The 25,349-nt window shown below is 36.9% G+C and overlaps 1 protein-coding gene across 1 annotated transcript; it reads right to left on the bottom strand.

Moving 5' to 3' along the window:
* On the bottom strand, positions 1 to 25,232 carry LOC103033021 (transmembrane protein 125). The gene is made up of 3 exons (XM_007258348.4): positions 24,976 to 25,232; positions 14,179 to 14,528; positions 1 to 3,885 (listed from the first exon to the last, which is right to left on the bottom strand). Exon 3 carries the CDS (start codon positions 3,802 to 3,804, stop codon positions 3,130 to 3,132), a length of 675 nt encoding a protein of 224 aa, XP_007258410.2. The 5' UTR covers positions 3,805 to 3,885; positions 14,179 to 14,528; positions 24,976 to 25,232; the 3' UTR covers positions 1 to 3,129.
* Between the last annotated feature and the right edge of the window lie 117 nt (positions 25,233 to 25,349).

Genomic DNA, 25,349 nt, shown 5'->3' with positions numbered 1-25,349 from the left:
TTGATGTAGAGTTGTTTTTATTTGATCAGCGATGTTTTCTCTGCACTAAGGCAGAGAGAAAAAAAGTCGCAGTATAAAATCACAGACATGCAAAGTGACACAGCTAATACTTTCTGTCACACACACTAAACAGCTCTGACAAGCGAGGTCCAGATGGAACCCACTTGGCACAGTCCCCTCTGCCCACGAAGGTAACAGTGTGAAGGACACACACAAAGTCCCGTGATGCTGGAGGATGTTTGGTGAAGTGAAACCTGTTGATAATGGAGGAGGGCAATGGCTGTGGTGTCAGATAGCAGCATATTTTCACCTAAATAGAATGAATTATTCAGACCCCATCTTGTGCCCTATGACTGGTATATTGTGGAGTGAAATCTGTCAATTTATTACAGAAAGGCTTAAAATAGTGTAAAATGTGTTTCAACCAGGGATGCACTCTTGATATGGGAATTCTGTGTTGATTAGTTTTTTTTTGGGGATATTTTGTACGTTTTGGCTTTGTTCAGACTGGCAGCTAAAATCTGCCATCTATCTAAACATAAGAAAAAGAAATAAGGCAATATATTTTATACAGTTGGAAATCCTGTTCATTTCTCTTTTAAGAGAAATATGCATTTGAGCAGCAGAGCTGAGTAAAAGGGTTGTGCCCATGACAAAATTCGCCAGATCTTATTTGCCATTGCCAAACGCTTATTTTGCTGTTGCTATTGAAACTTGTTTTGAGCTTCTGGTACCCCCAGGTGCTGCCAATCAGATGCATGGGTCCTGCTACAGTGGTCAGTAGATGTCTGCTCCAAGGGTTGGCCTCATGCCACGTTTGACTGATCTAGATAAAACCCGTGTGATACGCAGGTTGTGTCATTATTTGGAGTGAACCTTAGTACCAGCATCTCCAAATTGTAGGCAAAGTTTAATATAACGGTGATGACAAGAACAGGCCGTGAGCTGGGTGTCCCAAGAAGATCGGAAACACCAAACATGCTACATTGTTTTCGCCCATTTCAGTCAAAATTGTGGAAATCTAAGCTTACTGTAAATAAACGATTTTCAGGAAAGACTTTAAACAAAAATGTTTTTTTTAAAGAATTAAAGTATTGATGGTGAGATAATGTGTGTAATAATGCGTATTTTCGAATCGCTGGGCTTATTCATTTGTGGGGCCACGTCTTTGCCTGCACTGCCTATTGGAGACATGCCATTTCTTCACTGTACCTATGGGATCCAGCGGCTCCCAGTGATGTGTTTAATGACATCGCATTTGGTTTGTAGTTGGTTTGTAAGTGCTGCATCGTTGCTAGGATACCTGTTTGTGGTGAAGTAACATGAGACATGAGGCACTTTTCCACTGGCATGGTGCCGGTGCCAGGTTCCCAAACGGTTCTTTGTGTTTCCACCGCAAAATCACAGGTTCTGGGCCAGAAAAAACGTTTTTGTTCTGGACCCACAATCTTGCTGGTCTGGAACCAGCAAACCTGTGACGTGAGCGGCCAAAGGGCGGGGCACTGAAGCGTCTCTGGGGCAAAGTTGTTTGCAAAGGTCACCTCCATTCACAGCTAAGAGTAGCAGAAGCAGCTAAATGAATGAAAATGAATCAACAGTGGTCCACCGAGGATAGCAGCACAAGTTTTAAAAGGAGCTCAGGTTCCGCCGTGTTGTTTTTAAATCGTTCCCAGACTTCTGTTTACGCCCACATTCACATAAATAGTTAGTGACTCCTTAAAGCAGTGGAAAAACGGGCTCCGGCACCGGCACCAGCACTTTTTTTTGGTGGAAAAGAGGTAATGGAGAGCTTCGATTACAGTGCATTAACAGCTAATGCAGGGTCAGAACTAACTGTGGTATAATAAGCTGTTTGGCATTTGTCTCATCCCACAAATGCATAATTTATTGGCAAGAAGCACTGATACAAAAAAAAAAAACAATCTACCAAACACAAATTTCCTTTGTTTTTGTGCTATGTTTCAGATTGTGTCCAGATTGATTTTTGTCTGAAAAGCCAGAAACCACATGAAATCAGATTTCTGCAAATAAAAACCAAACAACATTTGCAGATTTGTTTGAAATTTATTCATCAAAGGTTAGTTACTAAAACCAACCTCTATTACCACATCAATTCAATTTGTGATGTTTAGACACGTCAATCAGATCTGGTCTGATCTTATCACTTAAAAATAACTGTGCTGACATTACAGGTTTGTAAGAAAATATTGATTTTTAATTATATTGCAATATATGTTTTATTTTAAAAATACAGTATATATATATATATATTTTTTTAATTATTAATTAGTTAACATGTAAAGATTGAATGTCTTTACATGTTGGTTCATTTTGAATTGTGTTTAAACTCCACCCACTAGATACTTTTCTGTATCCACAGTATTTCACCTTGCTTACAGTATTGCTGTACTGTGATTTGTGATATATTGACTCGTCATTAGTTCTTAGTAAATCTGATTTGAGAAACAAATCTGATTTGCCTACAGTCTGAACATAGCCGTAGCCACACATATCTACAGTTATGGATGTCGATACATAAACAAACATTTATAAAACTTAGAAATTACAGGGAAATTAAATATTTATTTGTAAAGTATTAAAGTAGTATGCAAATATTTTAGCTCAGGTACCCAGCTGTGCCTCCACATTAATATTTACCTCTAGATTACAATAAATCTATCATCAAATATCAGTTTGAAGTATCAGTCAAATCTAAATATTACGTTTTTTTTTTTTAAATAAAATATGTGCTTATACTCATTTAATTCAGTATATCATTGTGCATCCTCAGTCTCACCACCACAGCAAGACCAATCCAGGCCTACATTGTAACTGACAGTGAGATGTAAATATGACAATACGTATAGTGTGTCATGTGCGATGATTTGTACCGATGGTTGTAGTGTCATACATTCTTCAATCAATATTTGTCCACTGTGAAAAAGGTTCATTAGTGGCTGTTTCATAATCGATCGTCGGGTTCTTGTTCTGTAAGTCTCCGAAGAAAATGAAGATTTAACGTATAGATCCGTTTACAGTCCATTTCTCTAGCATCTGCATTTTTTGGTTGAGCTGCATTGTCTTTCATATAAGGATGCTAGAAGTCAGTCACAGAAGGCAGTCATACAGTCATATAAGCTGAGCCAGGCTTGATGCAGTTTCTCTCCTGGTGCGCATTTGTCCTGAAACAGTGAAGATATCCACCATTCTGTCCCTCAGGCTCCGCTCCGGCCTCGTCCTCTCTAAGAGGAAAACCACAGTCGAGTAAATCCCAACGGCTAACACTGTAAACCCTCCACCCGCTAGCAGCACCACTCCAGATATATACATGTCATTCAGGGCCTGGCCAGGTTTAGGCATGTGATAGGCCAGCGCAATGTCCAGAAGCACAGCTCCACAAATCAGCAGGGACACTCCTGTGACGAGAACGACCAGGACGTCGGACAGGCCGCCGCTCTTCAGCACGTCGATGCGCCGCCGACTCCTCACACAGTTCATGTCCTGCACGGCAGAGCTCAGCAGCTGCTTGAGGAGAACCCCCAGGGCCAGCAGGCACAGAGCCGTCCCTGCCCCCAGCCGCCACTCGCTGGACAGGCTGGTGGTGGTGGACAGGAGGCCCACTCCGCCCAGGCCGCAGCCCAGGATCAGGGCTACCGAGGCACAGTAGCACAGCAGGGATTTGCGGGGCTCGCTGAACCACCACAGCTCCACCTGCTCCTCCAGGAGGTTCTGCTGGATTCGGGCCGGGTCAGCATGCTGCTGCTGATGGCCCCGAGGTTGGGGGAAGTCCTCCAGCTCCGGCATGCTGCTGCCCCCAACCCAGCCACCGCTGAGGCTGATGGAGTACCAGGGTCAAGTCAGAAGGGAGGTGGTCAATAAATGCACCTGGTACAGAATTAAAAAAAGAGAGAGAGTGCTTTAGCTTTACTAAAAACTGATGAATCCAAGATAAATTTCTAAAATATACCATAAAGATCTGAGTGTAGGCTCTGAAACCCTACAATGTACCAAAATAGAGACTTAAAGTGTACTGTATGTAGTTGTGTAGCATAATAAGTACATTTAAATATCCACAATTACTAAACTTATATTGTAATACCTAACAAAAATATGAATTCAAAGCAGCGTATTGCAATTTAAAATTGTATCTTTCAAGGCTCTCATGAATTATGTTCTGGGGAAACCATTGTTAAAAACGCATCAAAGAACATACTATCAAAATGAGGTATATAATACCTTACATCAAGAATGTATTGTAACAATAACTCAAACTTTATGATGTTTATAAACATCATTCTTAAGTAGGGCACACAAAATAAATAATTTCAAACAAAATCAACTGATTAGTAGATGTTTTAGTTATTTATTTATCTGGTTTGTCCAAACTGGCTGCAGATATTAGGTGTAAACACAACAAGCAGCAAACCAGATTACACTGTTTAATTAGTTAGTCCTCAACTTACCAACTGATTACATGTGTTTCTTCTTTGCTAATACAGAACCTTCAACCCTACTAACCCTTTGCTTACAAGACTGGTCACCCCTGATAATATAATATAATATAATATAATATAATATAATATAATATATAAAAGTATAATATATAAATAGCATCTAAAATATACACTGACATGCCAAATGATATGAGATAGCAGTAGGTAAATTGATCATGAAGTTTTACCTCTGGAGATTTCTTTGGAAAGCCCTCACCTGTTTATGTTTTGAGGTGTTATCTTGTGAGTGAAACTAGACGCTCACAATAAACACTTAACATGAATTATCAAAGTTTGAAAGAGACCTTATAGTGGGTGCCAGATGGATGGATTATAGCATTTCTTAAGTTGTATTGAATATTTGTATTCAAAAAAGTTGTATTCAACATTAAGTAATATTCAAGCCATAGTGTCAAGTATATACCAGACTTGTCATAGAAAGTAACAATGATCATGACTGGCAGCACCTGGCAACAGGCTAGAGCTGTCCATATGATAGACAAGCGGCAGAAATCACATTCATGTTTATTTCAGGAGGCCCCACATGCATATCCTGCAGGTCAGTGCAGTGCAGCATTATTTAGCCTTCATGGGATATGTTTAATGGCTTATGATATGTCAGTATATAAACCATAACTTCCAGTTTTTAATAAAACACTTGGTGTAGGTGTATAGAGCAGCCCACACTCACATGTACACTTTAGAAAGTTTGGTGCTATTTTCAAAGTTTGGTGCTATTTTCACACAAATCAAGCATTTCATCATTTCACAAAGAGCTCATTCAGTAAAAAAAAAAAAACACGCCATACAAATGTTACGTCTAACATTCAAATTGTGAAATAAGTTGTAACATGTCATCACTTTTTAGTCACTATTGAAAAGCTCTGCCTACAGAATCCAACACTGTTCTAAATAAAGATTATAGGGAAACCAAAGACCAAAACAAGCCTCCTTCACACTCCCCATTGTACAGCTTCCTTAAAGGAAACTCAGATGAGAGTCCAACAATCACGCCGGACCTACACACCTCTGTTGTGACTTGCCTGTGATTGTGGCCTGTGGAAGTGTGTGTGTGTGTGTGTGTGTGTGTGTGTGTAGGTGTGTACATTATAAGAAGAAAAGAAATTCCCCCTCGCTATGAGCTCAAGTGTTAATCCCTTTATCAATGGCCTGTCCCTGTGGTCCCTGCGACCCTCAAGGTTGTGGCACCGACAGCTTGTCTTTACAATCCTGTCAGCGGCTTCAAACTGCCTGCCGGCCTTCTTCTTTAACTGCTCTCAAACAAAACTCCACAGCAGGGGTGTGCCATATAATATCACACACAATAACACTGTCATCAGTTTTGAAGCGATGCAAAAAAAATAAATAAATAAAAATAAAAATGAATGAATGAATGAATAAATAAATAAATAAACAGTGGCATTCTGCATTTACTGCAAAGCTTTAAGGTTGTTTTGTATGATTGGTTATGTTTGCAGGTCATATGCATGCACTAAAATATTCTACACTTTAGTACAGTGATAGTTTTTTGTTACATTATTTAATTTTTATGTTACATTATTGTTATTTTAGACAAGATACAGGTCAAAGTTTACAGTTTTTTTATTACTACTGAATGTTTCAACCTTAACCTTATTGCTGTAGTATATTCTTAAAATATTTGTCTGTGTTTTGCCTTTAAGGATACTTTTATCACAAAAAAAATCAAATAAAATATCATGATGGCATCGTCATATATCATATTGCCAAACTGTAATTTCTAGTTGTGCAGCATGTTATATTTTTTATATGTTTATCTAATTTGCTATCACTTACATGTCCCAATGTTTGTACATACATACATACATACATACTTATTGACTGTTTCTTCAGAAATCAAATGTATTAATTAAGAGTTTGTGTCTCCCTTTTCTGCAGTCCCCAGTATATTTTCTCACTGCAGAGATTAAGGACTGATTCCAATTGATCACAATCACACAGAAAACACTAGTTCTCTGCTTTACAGACCAGTGCTGTAATATAATAAGATTATAATTTAAGCTGCTGTCATTGTTATGGCAACAATGTGTGCACCTTAAAATGTTGAATATATTTATATATATATATATATATATATATATATATATATATATATATATATATATATATATATATATATATATATATATATATAAAACTTTTTTTTAAATAATGCACAAGCTATTTGCACCCAGTACTTAGTAACAGTGTGTCCTAAAAATATTTCTATTGAAGTAAATGTAAAAAAAAAAAAAATGTTTGTTCCAAGTTGTGCTGTGTATTCTGGTCCATTCATCATAACATTTTTTTTTAATAATGCACAAGCTATTTGCACCCAGTACTTAGTAACAGTGTGTCCTAAAAATATTTCTATTGAAGTAAATGTAAAAAAAAAAAAAATGTTTGTTCCAAGTTGTGCTGTGTATTCTGGTCCATTCATCATAACATTTTGAAGAATTTAAAGAACAACTGCCTAAAAAAAAAAAAAAATAAATAAACACTTTGACTTTGACTTTGAGATTTAAATGATGTCAAAATAAAAGACACTTTAGAGATTAAAAAAAAACTGTATTAAACTGCATTTCATTTTCACAATTTAGTAACTAGTTTTTTTTTTACTCAATTGCCCCTAAATATTGATTTTTTTTTAATACAATGGCCATTTTTAAATATAAGCACTTTTCTTCTAAAATGTACAGAATAAACTAGGTTTTTCTGCAAAGTTTTAAATTTAGGGGTGAAATTAGCCTCCCTGTGGTGCAGATACAACTTTAATATAATTAATTTAATGCAATTTATTTAAATGAGATGGAAATGTAGCAAGGCTGTTTTAAAAAGGAGATAATTTGTATGTAGTACAGCCTTTTTACACATAATTTTATACCCACTGTGGCCTTTTATACACCTTTAAATGCAGCCCTCGCTACACCAGAAAGGAAAGATGTGAGGGATATGCTCCAGTGTGGCAAAACTTGATCAACACAAAGGCCTGGCGGGTTATTTTTCCTGTTTGTTGACTTTAATTGTTTTCCTATGGTGAGTGGATGAAACGGCTGTGCGGTTTAGTGTGAGCATATGTGACACTTTGTTAATTAAGTCCCTGTAGAATTGAGCCTCTTGTCACTGTCATGCAGCACTTTGAAATAGGGCACAATAATTGAGCAGGCATGGGCAGAGAGAGGAAAATTAATCACTAATAAATAAATAAAGCTAAAATCAAGATCGAAGATCTGCTAAAGTGTGTCGGCTGAAACAGTGAACTGCATCGGTGGACGTGAGCAGTATGAGTGGGTGTCACTGTAATCATGATAAATTACATCACAACATGCTTTACTGAGTATATCGTGGCTATTGTTAAAACTTTTAGATTTATGCTAATTAAAAAAGCCAGACAATAACAACACCGTGTATAAGTAACTATACAAACTGCACAGTCAACAGTAAGAAGCATTATGCTATTTTCTTATTTCATTTATTTCAATGGATTGATTATTTTTATTTTTTTCCTGTTCCTTCTAAAAGAGTGCATTTTAGACATACTGAATGAAAAATGTAATTACAGCTTTTCACACACTAAATTAAACTGCAATTACTGTTTTTACATCCATTTTAATGGTGGCACTGCTGTTTGATTAACACATTTGGTCAGCTTAAATTGTAAGAAGCCAAGCAGCTCATTTAAGCAGGTCCTATTTTCTTAAGTTGTGCAGAACCAGTATCGGTAGGTTCTTTAAGAGCAAAAGAGATGTGATAGCCTGCTCTTCTCTAATGACTACAGTGAAAATGCACTTAAAATCACCACTGGGTTTGGAAACCAATTTGGGCTGCTCAGCTTTAGGTTCTCTGACTGAATGTCTTTAGGACATCAATGATAAGAAAAAAATATTCAGTTTTCCTCAGAACATTTAGCTGCTCGACCCTTTATCAGTTCAAAATCCATACAGGACTGCATTTCATCAGGCTTTCTATTTTAAATGAGTTTCACAGCCCTGCAGAGCATTCTTTGACACCACTATCAGATAATGGTCATGCAGAACACTGGACTAATTGATGAGTAAGAACGTTGAAAGTTAAGAAAAAAAGTGGAGAATTAGGGTGTCCGACAGCATAGCACAGTATAGCATAGCATAACATAGCATATAACAGCCAGATTTAAAATGACTAATTATATTTTCAGTGTTTATTGCAGCTAGAAATGTAGTGCATGCTTTGGTCTAAACAAAATCAATGACATATCAGTGCAAAGCGCAACAGCCTCGATTAGAAAAGTTTACACTGACCACTAAGGGTGGGCGATATGGCCCTAAAATAATATCATGATATTTCATGGTATTATCGCGATAATGATACTCTTGGCGATATAACAAAAGAAATACAAAAACTTTTTCAGATTTGTAACAGATGTCAATGATTCAGAATGTCATGATGCTAATAATAATAATGCACTCCAAATATCTCCATATATCAAGGATTAAAGTAAAATAAATGATACTGGACAGATATAATCTGTCTCTAGTAGATATATCATGGGAAATGAGAAATGTGTAAATTATTCTTTTGCTTAAAACAGCAAAAAAATAATACCCTGATGTGAAAATTAGGTGTGGGTGATATGGCACAATATTTCAGGGTATAATATCATTCACGATATTCAAAAACGTTGGCGATATTATTGCGTGCAATATGATATGGCACACCCCTACTGACCACTGACTATAACAATGGCCTTACTATTTTATTCCTACTAGTAAAAGTCAGCCATACAAGGGCATTGTGGGTGAGACTCTGAACAGAATCTTTTCATGGTAAATTATTTACAGTGATCCATGCAAATAAAAAGAGAAACGAAAAAGGAAGTAAGAGAGTTGGAGTTTATCCAATGCTAAACCTAGCTCAACTGAAAAGGTGTCTACAAAGGGTTTTCTATACAACCACAGTTTCCAACAATGGAGAAAGCATACAAGAACACAGATTAGAAGAGATTTAATAGGTGCTGATGACGTGTCATCATTTTGCGGTTCACAATTAGAAAGCTGATTCGTAGCATTGTGGGTCTATGCATTTTTTTTACTACGGGAAATACAGTGTTGTTAGTCATTAATAGAAAAACAGGACTTTAGCAAACATCCAAACATGTTTAACTGGCCTAGAATGACTGGCAACCTCACAAAAAAAAAACTGTATTGCACATTATTAAGTGTGGATGTGATTTCTGCTAGAGTTGCTTGTCTGTTCACACTGACATTTCTAGCCAGAAGCCACCGATCATGATCATTACCACCCACTGCACTGTCCATTGTTTGTGACAATCCCTTCTATGGCATTGGGACACTGTGGATCAAAAATGTTGAATGCAACACATTTTCAGCAATGGAACATCCCATTCATCTGGCAACCACTGCCAGGCTTACTTAAACTCCTATAATTTGTCAACATGCCTTATCTGAACCTCAATCACAAGATAACACCTTACAATTTAAAAGAGTATGTAATACAGTACTGTGCAAAAGTTATAGGCACCAAAGCAAATTATACTAATCCATTTATCATATAGCAATACGAGTGAACAGATGCAAATAAACATACATACAGTAAAACGTACCAAGAATTCTCATTTTTAACTAAGTATGTTATATCCTGTGAGCCAAGCTGAAGAACAAAGTGTAGCTCCAGATTCCTCCCGGATGATTTCCCTCAGCCAGCATGTGTATATGTTCAGTTCCATCAGCAGCTCACCTGACTTACCAGATTTCCCAATTTACAAACCAGGTGTTGATTAATATGATGAGAACTAGAAATAACTCTATTAAACTCAGATAAGGAGAGATTAGGAAAAGTTTTAAGGAAAACAGGGCTGTTAAAGCCCTGCTTTTTGTAAAACTGCTGTTTGTATGTAGGCCTGGACAATAATTCGATATCGGTATTTATCGCGATAAGAAATGTTTCAATAACGGTGATATCATTTTTGTGGTATATCGATATGTATTATTTACAGATCTGTCACGGACATGCGATTTACTGGCGTCAGCTCGCCGCACAGCTGAACACAATCAGCTTCCGTAGCTGTACTATCTCTGTGCGTGATGACGTAATCACATAGGCACGTAGCCAGATAGGCTAGACTAGGCTAGATTTGGCTAGGCTAGGCTAGGCTCGGGTCCGCTACGCATCTAAAATGCCTCGCGCTGGAGCCAAACGGAGCCGGCACGAGCGGATCCAAGGTTAAGGTAGGCTCGGTTTGCATCTGAAATGTTCCGCGCTGGAGTGGAACGGAAAGGAACCGAGCCTAGCCTAGCCTCGGGTCCGCCTACGGGTCCGCCTACGGGTTCGCTCGGTCCGCCTCTGGTTCGCTCGGTCCGCCCACGGGTCCGCTCGGTCAGCGGTCAGTTGCGGGTCCTCTTTGTCAGCCGCGGGTCCTCTTGGCTCCCAGCGCGGGACATTTTTGATGCAAGATGAATGCCCCTGCCGCTTCCACAAGTGATTAATTGAAGGAGGGAGGTCTAATTCAGTGGTGAGGATTTGGTTCGACTCTCGAAGGTCTGCTAAACTTCAGTTTGCTGCAAATTGTGCCGGAGAGTGGAGCCGACCAGCAGCGGTAACGTTAAAACATCTAATCTGTTCCACCACCTCAATCAGTTCCACTACATACAATATTTTCCTTATACTGGCTGAAGCACTTTTATAGCTTATGTTGTAAGTTATTTAAGTTATTTAAAGTTTATGAATCCTTTAGGTTTGTTTATTTGACGGGGATATCATGTTCCTTTTATGTTCATAAAGAGTTGTATTTTGGCTGAAGCACTTTTGTAGCTTATATTGTAACTAAGTTATTTATAGTTGATAAAGCCTATAGGTTTGTTTATTTGACGGGGAAATTTTGTTGCTTTTATGTGTATAAAGGCTTCTTGTGTTCTTTATCCTAGTTGGAACACTTTTGTTTTGATCTGTTAAATTTGTTTACAAAAGACTAAGAAGCTCTGCTTCTATCCTAATTTTAAGTAATTTTTTATTGGTAATAGTTATATTGGCTTATGTTTGATAGGGATGTCATGTTTTTATTTTGCTATATGCAAATAAAATTGAGCATTGATTTATCTTGACTATTATTTATTTCTTAAGTATTATAATGTTTTCGTGAAAGGAGGTTTCAAAGACTTAAATTAAGTAGACAGTAGTAGGTACTAGGGGTGTGCCATATCATATATCACGATATTATACTCTGAAATATCGTGCCACATCACTCATCCCTAATTATCACATCAGGGTACTAATTTTTTTGCTGTTTTAAGCAAAAGAAAAACTCACACATTTCTAATTTCCTATTAAATATTTACTAGAGACAGATTATATCTGTAAAGTGTCATTTATTTTACTTTAATACTGGATATATGGAGATATTTGGAGTGCATTATTATTATTAGTATCATGTAATTCTCAATTATTGACTTCTGTTATAAATCTGCTAAAATTATTGTTTTTTTTAAATATCTTAAAGGTGTGCAATATCATATCGTATACAATAATAAAAAAGTTTTTTGTTTTTTTGTCATATCGCCAAGAGTATCGTTATCGCGATAATACCATGAAATATTATGATATTATTTTAGGGCCATATCGCCCACCCCTAGTAGGTACGTATTTCCATTGCAGGGATTCTTAGCAGTTTTCTGAGGCCTTCTAAGTATTTATATCGATATCGGAATTATATCGTATCGACCGAAATTAAGGAATATATCGTGATATGAATTTTGGCCATATCGTCCAGCACTATTTGTATGTATTGCAATGCTTTAGTGTTTTACTGAGCTAATAAACACTTACTTCACAGTAGGGGTGGGCGATATGGCCCTAAAATAATATCACGATATTTCATGGTATTTTCGCGATAACAATACCCTTGGCGATATGACAAAACACTTAAAAAATATATATTTCAAAAATACAATATACACTGCAAGAAAAAATATATATTATTATTATTACATACAGTATAATACTGCACACTCCTTGGTGAGATATTAAAAATACAAGAATTTTATCAGATTTGTAACAGAAGTCAATGATCCAGAATGTCATGATGCTAATTATAATGCACTCCAAATATCTCCATATATCCAGGATTAAAGTAAAATAAATGATACTGGACAGATATAATAGGTCTCTAGTAGATATAAAATGGGATGGGTGATATGGCACAATATTTTAGGGTATAATATTCACGATATTTGAAAATTTTGACGATATTATCGTGTACGATATGATATGGCACACCCCTACCTCACAGATAAGAAGCTTTTTCTTTACTGAAATTCCCACAGAGTCTCAAAACATTTGCACAGTACTGTGTGTTAAATTAAACAAATTATCTCTAAAAAAGTAGGCTGCAAAATGTGCAGCAAAGTGTTCCATGTAAAGAATTTGATCAAATTTTCACCTAGAAATTACCAGCACATGTACAGTAATTTGACCAGGGATGGGCGCATGTTTGACCTTTAACTGTATATAGATATATGTACAGTCATGGATGCTAGCAAAGTGCTGGAAAGCTCTGAAGTGGCCAGCAATAATGAGTCCAAATCTAAATTAAAGCCCATTAAACACCTGTGGAAAGATCTTAAAATTGATGTTTGGAGAAGGCACCTTCAAATATGTGAGAACTGGAGCAGCCTGCAAAAGGAGAGTGGTCCAAAATTCCAGTTAAGAGGTGTAAGAAACTTGCTGGTTATAGGAAGCGACTGATTGCAGGTATTTTTTTCCAAAGAATGTGCAACCAAATATTAAGTTCAGGGTACCAATAAGTTTGTTTGGCCTGTTTTTGGAGTTTTGTGTTAATTTATATCAATTTTGCTTTTTTGTGTGTGTTAATCCAATACACACTAAGGAAATAAACATGTTAAACATGTGCAATTACAACATTTTGTCCATGACTGTATATGCTCAATAGTTATTGAGTTCATAATAGAGAGAATTTGAATGTATATAGAACAAAACATATTGATTTTGGATCATATTTACCACAGAGTGGAATTTTTCCCTCAGAAAAATGTCTTAGATCTTGAAAATATGTCACTAACAACATAACGTCCATGAGTTCTGTTCAATAGGCATAGGATATTTATGCTTCTCTAAACCCACTGCACCCACAGCCCAGTATGCCCCAAAGTGAAGTAAAAATGCTACAAGATGCTGCCATTTGCATGTGTATAAACCATAGCATAAGTGCCAGAAGTGCTTTTTATTAAAGGGCAGAGACTTGACAAATCTGTGGCTTTTATGCAGTTCTGTTTTGCATGGCTACATAACAGAGCAGCGTCAGTGTCATTCTAACAATCATCACTTAGCAATTAATTATTGTTTTAATTATTGTTAAAACTATTATTTTAGATCAGAGTAATGATGGAGTATGACTGTTGTTTGAAAAACACTGGTGTTGTTAATGTGTTGTATCTTCCACATCAGCAGTTCCCAACACAATTTGCTACATTTTTGACTTCATTAGAAGTCTTCATGTTTTTTTTTTTTTTTTTTTGCTCATCAAATTCATTTGACAGCACTGTGGAATCAACAGTGCTTATTAACAGGAGCTTATAAACAGTAGCTCATAAACATATAAATAGAAACAGCTATTTTTTAACATTGCATCAAATTGGCCAACATGCATGTTTACCTGCAAGTCTTTGTCTACTTTGTGAAAAATCCTCTTGGTATCCCTCGCAGTCTTCAAGTCTTCAAGAAACCAAAACAAAGCTCCGCCCTTCCTGACAGGTACAAGCCAAGCATCAAGGTAGCCTGTGTTCTGAGTCAGGTCTGTAGCAAAGCATTATTCTTTGGTGTCAGGGTCTGTTGGGTGGCAGGACATGTATCTGAATAGGAAGCATTCACAAAGCAGCCTCTTGTCTTTGGTCACCATGCAACAGCCGCTGCCTTGTTCCTTCCTCGCTTGGTTGCCGGACAGGGACAATGATGTAACGATGTCTTTGTATCCTTTTTTTAAGCCAGGATGAGGTTAATGTGTCACTAGAACAAGAACAAGAAAGATAAAATAAGAACAAAAGGCAGAAGAAGCCAAAAGATCAAGATTAGATACTTTTACTTTTTATATTAAATGGCTGTATCACATACTACTGAAAGAAATGTTGAGATATGCAGGAGAACAATACAACACTGTATAATTTAACACTTCTTTTGTTATCATTTCTGTTAACGTTGACTATTTGTCCAGTTATTTATGACTTTTCAAATGTCAAATGTCTTACTCTGTTCATATTTGTGCATGTTCCTTTAAAAACCACTGGGAATAGTGGTTTAGCCAAGAGTTCAAACAAAACACAATCACTGCCACATGGATAAGTATATACGTGAAAATTATTCTATACTGAGTTTGACATTTGAATTTAAATACTGAAAAAATATAAAATTTCAATGATATATGATATAGATAATATTTCAATTATATATTTTTAGATGCACCTATACTTGCTACAAAAAACACACACACATACACACACACAAAAGAGGCAGCAATATAAAGGGCTGCAAATGGTGATTGCTTGTGGATAGAGAATTTATTTTCAGATTCAATGGCTGTGTTACATACCACTGAAAGAAATTATAACATGTGCAGGAGAACAATACAACACTGTATAATTTAACACTTTTTTGGTATTATTTCTATTTATGTTGACTATTTGGCCAGTCATTTATGGCTTGGAGCACAAATTTCAAATGCCTTGTGAACTTTATGAGTTTTGAACTTTACAGCATTATACTTGTTTTTACTATGTAGCTTCTCAGTGGTTGCTAGGCAGTAGCTATGGTGTCCCAGGTGCTTGTTTCAGTGCTGCTAACTAGTTGATGTTGTACCCATGTGGTTGGTTGTGAAACACTAGTTTATTTTGTATCAACTGCACACAAGAAAGGTGCAAAGACTTTTGCAACTCATTCAATGAAGTTAATGAAAATCTGCAATAATCCTGAATTTCACTGACTGAACCTAGTATTAAAATAGTGTCACAGATCTTTTAAAAATCTCCACACTCTGTTATATTTGTGCATGTTCCTTTAAAAACCACTGAAAATCATGGTGACACTTTAAAAGCAGTGGCTTTTATATTGCAAACTCTTTTGTGTTTTTTTTTTTTGGTATAAAATATAGGTGCACCTAAAAAGAAAATTTAATCTTAAAGTAATATTATTACAGTATTTAAATTCAAAAAGTCAAACTCATTATATAAATTCAATACACACGAAGTGATCTATATCTAATATTAATAAATATGGCTTAAAGCTAATGAAAACCAAATCAATATCTCAGAAAAATTGACGACGTGGTGGTTTTTGGCAGTGTGCCAAGTCCTGCTGGAAAATGAAATCCGCATCTTCATAAAAGTTGTCAGCAGAGGAAAGCATGAAGTGCTTTAAGATTTTCCTCAAAAAAACTGCACTGACTTTGGACTTGATGTAACACAGTGGACCAACACCTGCAGATGACATGGCTCCCCAAACCACGTCTAGTGTAGAAGTTTCCAAAATCAGAGACATGTCATCTGCTGGTGTTGGTCCACTGTGTTACATCAAGTCCAAAGACAACACAGATGATGTGGATTGAATTTTCCAGCAGGACTTGGCACCTTCCCATACTGTTAGTTGGTCTTATATAATATTCTGAGACACTGACCTTTGGGTTTTCATTAGCTTTAAGCCATAATCATCACTGTAAAAAAAGAAATAAACACTTAAAATGTAAAATTCTGCAAATTACTGAAATAAAGTAACTTTTCAATAAAATTCTAATTCGAGACATATTTATTTCTGTATGCAAAGGAAGTATTAATGAGCTTTAGTAATTGTCTCCTCTTTAACAGCTTTTTCTGCTTCCAGCATGGATTCACCTTTATCAACACAATAACTTTGCTGCATATAAGGATGTGGGAGCCATTTCATGCACTTATTTTTGTGTTACACATTCATTTCTAACAACTGGTCAAAATTAGACTAGTTAATCAAAATTAAATGTGTATTCAAATGTCTGGTGTGAACAAAGTAATGGAGGCTCATGATAATTAAATTAAATGTGCTGCATTTTTCAGAGAGAAAACTTGTAACTAGGTCAAACTTGACCGGGGCACAATAGGAGGGTTCAATAATTAATAGTCTGCAGTTAATGAGTATTTTTTTATTTGCTGCAGAACACATGTACAGAACAATAAAATCAACAATCACACACAAGAATAATCATTATAACACACATTAGTGATAGTTGTGTCTAAAATATTCTTCTGTCCAAATCCTAAAACCCAAACGTCTCCTTAGGGACCAATAATGTACCTCCATGCACGGCCAGAAAATGAGCGGGGACAGATAGGACATCTTATTTCATAGTCTCTTTTTATATTCAGTATACTTTATATGGAGACATAAAAAGAACAATAAATAACTTTAACTTACAGCAAACTACAGCTAAAGAAAGTGTAGTAAAATTGTCTTGGTGTCTGTTAAGCTTTGTTTATGCATATTAGGCTAAAGTTTTTCTGTACTTCTGTATAGCAGTTTCTTAATTTATGCAAGGTGCAATAACATGTAACAAGTGCACAGTTTATGCAGAACATATAACAAAAATATGAATAAGATCTTCACCTTTACATTAGACTGTGCTTTTGCTGTACATATTTACTAATAGATGGGTTGCTTATTGCTTGTAACATGTTTTTAAGAGGCAATACAAAGTACTATTTGCATATTTGCAAATTTAACAATATTTTAACATCACTTTAAATTTAGTCAATATCAATATAACATGCCTTTTCATTGTATTTTCTTTTCATTTTTATGTTAATTTAGGGATAAAACGCCCCTTTAGGAAAGTAACCTCTGACAATGACATGTCACACTGTTTTATTTTCAGGGGACTGAAGATTCATGCTGTTCAGTAATTAATTTTAATTTCACTCATTTTTCATATTGTCTCTCTACTGAGCTGAGGTAAAGCTTCAGCTGTCCACACTGGTGTCCCAATAACAAAACAAGATCATTTTAAACAGTTAAAAAAGTCATTAATTTAAGATCAACCACATTTTTATCAAATGATAAAACCCTGCCACTGTCCACCCTGTCATACAACTTGCCATGGTGGGGGATGCATGCATGACAGTAAGTAATAAAGTTAAAATAAAGCGAGATTAAACTGGAAAAATATAATTCTCTGTGTATTTTGAAGTCAAAATAATAAAAAATCTTATTTCATTGTTTTAAAAGTTTTACGAGTCAAAATGACAATGTTTTCTAATAATGGCTCATACAATATTGTAGGGGTGGGAATCGTTTACTATCTCACGATTCGATTCGATTCCGATTTTGGGGGCCACGATTCGATTCAAAATCGATTTTTGATTCAAAACGATTTGAATTATAAAAATTTCTGCTTCTGGCTTATGAATCTTATTGAAAAAAAACCCTCCATAATATACACTGGTCCTGGAGCAGGTAATGTGTTACAAAAACAATAAAATGTGCAGGAATGTGGGTCCTCAGTGACAGAGAAATCACTGGGATATCACAATGACGTTAATGAACAATAAATAAATAATAAATAACACTGCTTTATTACCAGGCTACTAGCGGTGGTGTGTAGGTGACGCTGCTGGGCTGATGTGATGATAGCAGTGGAGCGCTAAAGTTCAGGAGCAGCTGCTGATTAACTAGTTAACTTTAAGGTCGTTGTATTTCTTCAGAAAGGGGGCAGGAGGTGGAGAAATTAATTCATATGGTCCATTCCTTAATTCCTCTGTGATGAGGAGCTGAAATTAGCTCTGATTAGCTTATTGTATTTTTCCGTTCCGCCTTAAATGCTGCAGCCCGCTGCCACCTGTAGCGTTATTTAAGGTGGAACTGGAAAGTTAGCTAGTTAGCTAGCTAACAGTTACTGAAACTAACTACTAGCGATCTTTTTTATGCTTGTTATGAAGCATTCTGCCATAAAACATTGAAACTACACGTTAATCTAAGGTAATATAGTGCTTGTTCTGCCATCTTACCGGTGATTCTCAAACACCTACGCTCTGTGTGTGTCTGGAAGATCTCCGTTTGAAGGGACAAGCCCTATCCCCAGGGTTGCCAGGTCCAACAAAAATACCCAGCCCAAAATCAGTCTAAAACCCGCCCCTCAGAATCGATTTTGGGACATTTTAAATCGATTCTGAATCGTAGTAAATGAGAATCAAGATTCTTATGTGAATCGATTTTTTGGCACACCTCTACAATATTGACAGGCTATATCCTCAAAACATTATTCCCCACTAATAATCCTGATAATTATCCTGAAGTATAAGAGGTTAATTAGCCAGTCATGTTTTCAAGTGCAATGCAAATGAATATAAAGCAGATACTCTTAAGTCTAATGGCCAGAAGCTAAAATATCTGTCCTGTCCTCTTTATATTCAGCAAGTTCTATATCAGGAAAAGAGTGTGATGTACCTGAAAACCTGGAACATGGTAATCGTGGTTTTGAATAATGCAGAACAAGGCTCTAGAAGTGTTGTTTTATCATGCACAGCTCAGATAAGGCCGTGCTTCCTACTGCTGCCTCTACTCTCCTTAATCCACGGGTTATCAGGCTGCACACATGGCTCAGGTTACTGTGAGGCATAACCCAAGGAACAAACCAGACGCAGCAGCTGCTCGGGTCCTTCACTGTACACTGTCCAACTACACCTCTTCTGTATCTCCCCAGTTGCTTTCCTAATCTCTCTCTCTGTTTTCGGTCCGTTTTCACTTCTCACACTGTTCAGTCTCACTTTAACTTTCTCTCTCTGTGTTTTTTTTTCTCTTTTAGTCCAATTGCACTGGGGTTCTGTTGGCTGGACAGGTTAACCTGCTTGAAAATAAAAGCCCCTCCTCCTCCTCCTTCTCCATTGCCTCCACCTCCTCCCCTCCTTCTTTCTTTCTTTTAGCTCTCTGTTTGACAGGCTCTACCTTTATTGTGCTGCACCTACTATGCCTACTGTTGTTTTGCACCGTTTCACTTCAGGACCCACTGATGTCACCACCTCTCCCTTTCTCTTTCTCTCTCTCTCTCTTACTCTCTCGCTCTACGTTATTATTCCCACATCTCGTCTCACCTCGCGACCATGTTGCAGCACAACCTGAAAGAAGAGTCAGAAAACAAACTGATATTATGAACAAAGACGAATTGCTCCATCGTACGCGTGTGTGCAGAGTGTCTGTGTTCTTTTTGCATGGTTAACTTAATAACATTTTGATATAGCTGCGCTTTTACAGACGCACCGATGTATGTTTTATAAAATACACTACGGCCGAGTGCGGGAGACAGATCTCCTGATTTCTTTTGACTTTATTTATTGCATTTATTTATTTATTTATTTATTTATTTCTGGGTGCCTCAGCTAGAACCCGGGTTCATTTTGTTCTGGTCGGGTCTCTAATATGCTGTAAACTCATTGCTTTGCAGCGGCTGTCCTGCTCCTATTGAGCACAGCTGCAATATTTAAGGACTAATTAAATCACCAATTAACATGCGCGTCCGCCCAGCTCCACACACTGCTGACAAAAAGAAACTGGTTCACCTTTTTTCCTCCCTCCCTTCCTCTCTCCCTCCCCTCTCACCTCACCTCCTCCCTCTCTCACTCTCTCTCTCTTTCTCCATCCATCCATCTCTCCTTACTTTGCTTGTTTTCTCCTCAGAGCAGTGTCAGGCCCCACAATATTCAGATTTATCCTGCAGGCCTGGAGCACCGTACAACGCCCATAACCTGATCCCAAACAGGGCAGCCATCCAGCTCCCCCCCCCCCCCCCCCACCCCTCTACACTGCACTCCACCCTGACCTCCATCTGTGTGACAGTCACCGGCCAGGTTACACACCTGCACCAGCTCACTCACTGGTCCTCAGGCCAAGCCTTCTCAATGACTGCCTGCCCCCCTGTCTGCCCACACGCTCCCTCACAGAACGTTCTAGGCTTTCTGTAGCTGGGTGTTCGCCGTGTTGTGTGCTGCGTGTTTGTTTTGTGCAACAGCGTTCATGAGTGTCTGAGCTTTTCTGCACTTTACACCAGTTATTACCTCGCAAATAGGCTACATCCTTCAGAGTCCTCGAAAACCAAATAGGATATAATCATCTGAGGTGAGGATGTGTCCCAAAAGACCTAGCTTCCGAGACCGTGATACGTACAGTTATTTTTCTAGGCAGCAATGGGCTTATTTGGTTTATACATAATAAACATAAACAAATAAACAATATATCATGATGCTTCTGCATCAATTTGATCTTACTGAAGTTCACAAAAATGTCAGCAAACAAATGTGTGCTCTCTTTAAACAGTGATCTTCAAATATATATATAGCAATAAAATAGTTTACTGAACAATATGGATCAATGTTTCTTACTTTTCTAATGTTACATACAGCTCTGGAAACAAATAAGAGACCACTTCAGTTTCTGAATCAGTTTCTCTGATTTTGCTATTTATAGGTATATGAGAGTAAAATGAACATTGTTGCTTTATTCTATAAACTACGGACAGTATTTCTCCCAAATTATAAAAATAAAAAATGCTTTATGCTCATGTAGAGCATTTATTTGTCGAAAATGAGAAATGACTGGAATAACAAAAAAAAATGCTTTCAGACCTCAAATAATGCAAAGAAAACAAGTTTATATTAATAAAGTTGTAAGAGTTCAGAAATCAATATTTGGTGGAATAACCCTGGTTTTTAATCACCGTTTTCATGCATCTTGGCATGTTCTCCTCCACCAGTCTTACACAGTGCTTTTAGATAACTTTATGCCACTCCCGATGCAAAAATTCAAGCAGTTCAGCTTGGTTTAATGGCCTGTGATCATCCATCTTTCTCTTGATTATATTCAAGATGTTTTAAATTTGGTAAAATAAAAGAAAGAATCATTTTTAAGTGGTCTCTTTTTTTTTTTCCAGAGCTGTATATCTATACACTTTCACAGTCCTCAAATAATACAATATTTTAATAAAAATATGGCATAATATTGTCAGTGTAAAGCTGTGTAAATGCTTTCTATGTCTCCAAAAGTGAAAACACGCTCAACTTGGCATCAACGATTATGCAAATTAACACATGAATGGGTTAAAGTAAACGATCACTTGCATGCAAAATGATATCAGTGTACTTTAAGTCAGTTGCACAGTATGCATAGGTCATGCAAAGTCTAGTGTATTTGTAGTTGGGTGGTGGTGTGTTAGTGAGTTAGTGTGTGTTGTGCTGTCATGAGTGGATCAGACACAGCAATGCTGCTGAAGTTTTTAAACACTGTGTAACTCACTGCCCCCTCTATCACACACTCCTACCTCGCTGCCTTTATCAGTGGATAAATTAAGCTGCCCACAGGATCTTATCTACCCATAGGACACTGTGTTTGGAAGTATACTCAGGCCATTAGTGACAATGAGGTGCTTAAAAACTCCAGCAGTACTGCTGTGTCTGATTCACTTGTTCCAGCACAACACACACTACTAAAACACCACCACCATGTCAATGTCACTGCAGTGCTGAAAATAATCCACTAACCAACAGGGAACAGGGTGAAAGGAGGATAATGAAGTATGCAGAGAAACAGATACAGGATTACAGTTTGTAATTATACAACTACAGAATCCTTCTCTGTGCTCAGTGGAGCTGAGAAAACATGTACAATATGTGTAGAAACAAGGAGGCGGTCACAATGTTAAGCTTGATTGGTGTACTTATATACGTATATGTGCAAAAGTCTTATACAGTAAGTCAGAATGTGTTGTGTCAGTTTAGTATTGATATCTTGTCTGTGAACTCCAGACACTGTATGGATTTGGACAGTTCCATCAGCAGCTCACCTGATCTACTTTAATGAAGAATTGATCAGATTGAATACTTCCCTGACATGACTTAGATCTTGCACTAACGCATGTATGGTTTATACAGCTCTGGAAAAAAATAAGAGACCATTTGAAAATTATGAGTTTCTTTGATTTAATCAAATTGAACATTTCTAGAATATAATCCAAAGGAAGATGGATGACCACAAATCATCATATCAAGCTGAACTGCTTGAATTTATGCACCAGGAGTGGCATAAATGTATCCAAAAGCAGTGTGTAAGACTGGTGGAAGAGAACATGCCAAGATGCATGAAAACTGTAATTAAAAACTAGGGTTATTTCAACAAATATTGATTTCTGAACTCTTAAAACCTTATGAACCATATCTTTACTACAACTTGATTAACTTGTTTTCTTTGCACTATTTATGGTCAGAAAGCTCTGCATCTTTTTTTTACTTCAGTTATTTCTCATTGTCTGCAAATGAATGCTTTATATTACTATTTGTATTTGGAATTTGGGAGAAATGTTGTCCATAGTTTATAGAATAAAACAACAATGTTCATTTTACTCAAACATATATCTATAAATAGCAAAATTAGGGAAACTGATTCAGAAACTGAAGTGGTCTATTATTTTTGTATAAAGCTGTATATAGAGAGTAACTTTAATATAAAAATAATACCCTGATTCACCTAAAATATACTTAAATTATATTAAATCCAATGCTTATCCTGAACCTAACTTTTCCCTTCTTAACCCTGTTGAGAATCAGTATAGTTCAAACACAGGTTGTTAATAATTTCAGCACATTTGGAAAACCTATAGGGGAACATCAAAGCAAAGTTATGTTTTTTGACATACAGATTTTTATTGAGTTATTTTTTAATAAAATTAATCTTACTATCTTAAAAACCTGTCAGGCTTTAAATCATCTTGACTGGTACAGAAAGGGAGAGAGAGAGAGAGAGAGAAAGAGAGAGAGAGAGAGAGAGAGAGAAAGGGAGAGAGAGAGTGTATGTGTGTTTATTGTGATGCTCACTTGACCCTTTAAGTGTTATCATCTTAATGATATGATGTTTTCGAGAAGCTCAGCCCTGATAAATTGCTTTACACGTCATTATCACAGATGGCCTGATTGCAGATGATAATATAAAGTTATGCCATGCAGTTTTAGGGTCAATAAAATTCAAGGGTTTAAAGGTTAAAAGCGTTATCATGACGTCAGGGTATTTTGCAAGTACTATGTCGCATTTTAACTCTTTCGGACCCAACATCTATTGCAATGAACATGGTGTCTTTTCTTCTTTCTTGTGCATTCTTTCACTTTAAACAGATTGAGATCTATTATTTACCAGAATAGGCATTTTATGTGTATTAGCCAACCCACTGCATTGGAAAACTATAAATCTGCACACTGAAGTAAAGCATAGTAGCATCCCAGCTAATGTGACAGAGAAAACACCTTTTCCCCATCATGTTATGAGTTGTTTTTACTGATTAGAAATAATTTGTGAATATATATATATATATATATAGTATAAATTTAAAAGCTATAAAAGTTACATGACATTTAAAAAGTGCTAAACAAACGACTCAATCGCAATGAACAGGTAAAATTTAAATTTTATGTTTTATGATTTTTATTTATTAATTAATGTTTTTATTTTTACTGAATCCTATTTTTGAGTTCATTAGAGGCACAAAATAGCATTCTTATATTTTTTTCATTACTAGAACAAGGTTAAAATATGAAAACATACTGTGTTAAAGTAAACGATCACATGCGAACATGGAGAATAATATAAGTGGACTCTGGCTGTCCAGTCAGAGCAAGAGAGAGCGAGAGCGAGCGAGAGCAAAAGAGAGAGCGAGAGCAAAAGAGAGAGCGAGAGAGAGAGAGAAATACTAACAATGTGTAATCTGATGTGGTCATGCATTAGAGAATCATGCAAATACTAATGCAGTAGGGGTGGGCGATATGGCCCTAAAATAATATCACGATATTGTATGGTATTTTCAGAAAAACGATATACTCATAGCGATATGACAAAACACTGAATTAAATACTAATAAAAGTAAAAATACTAATAATGCCCTCCATGCATCTCCAGACATCCAGGATTAATGTAAATAAATGATACTGGACAGATATAATCTGTCTCTAGTAGATATATAATGGGAAATGAGAAGAGTGTGATTTTTTCTTTTGCTAAAACAGCAAAAAAGTAGTACCCTGATGTGATAATTTGGGAGGGGGGGTGATATGGCACGATATTTCAGGGTATAATATTGTTCACGATATTAAAAAATGTTGGCGATATTATTGCATATGATACGATTTGGCAGACCTCTATAATGTTGTCTAAAATATAATTTAGCTCACTAACTTTACTGAGCTGTTTTTAGGCACCGTACCATAAAACAACAAACTAACTTAGCATGCTTTTATATTCTATTAGATGTTCTTTGATCTATAAGATGAAAGAAGCAGCTTCTAGTCGGATGTAAAGGCAGGTGTAAGTTTGTGCTGGTGTTTTAGTGGTGTTGTGGGGGTTTGTTGAGTAGCTGGTTGTTTTGCTCGGGTCAGTCTCTGAGGTGTGAGGCAGTGTTCAGTCCTACCTGCGCTGCTGAGCTGCTGCTCCGGTCACTCGCTGCTCACTCGGGTCTCCTTCTCCTCCTCTCTCACAGCGCGGCGGTTCTCCCAGCAGCGGGAACACCGGCTTTAATCAGCCGAGCTCTGATATCCGTATCCCCGCAGCGCTCCAGCGGACTCAGCGCACCGAAATGAAGGCAGCCCGGCCGGAGAGCAGCGGCTCAGGTGTGATCACTTCCACCCATCCGGACTTTCGCCTCGCGCTCGTGTGCGCGCGCGTGTGCGTGTGTGTGTTTGTACGTTGTTTGGGACGTGTGTGTGTGTGAGTGTGTGTTAGTGGGGGCGTGGCTTCTTGGTTCTCGCGCAGGTTTAGGTTTTTTTTTTTATGAAAAACTAAAAC

This window comes from Astyanax mexicanus, chromosome 5, assembly GCF_023375975.1.
Source record: "Astyanax mexicanus isolate ESR-SI-001 chromosome 5, AstMex3_surface, whole genome shotgun sequence".
In the NCBI taxonomy this organism is placed as follows: Eukaryota; Metazoa; Chordata; class Actinopteri; order Characiformes; family Acestrorhamphidae; genus Astyanax; species Astyanax mexicanus.
The sequence above is the reverse complement of the archived record's forward strand: the minus strand, read 5'-3'. Positions and strand labels throughout refer to the sequence as shown.

What these genes read in the sequence shown, in the direction of transcription:
- LOC103033021 (XM_007258348.4), bottom strand. Translation starts at nt 3,804, where the DNA reads ATGCCGGAGCTGGAGGACTTCCCCCAACCTCGGGGCCATCAGCAGCAG.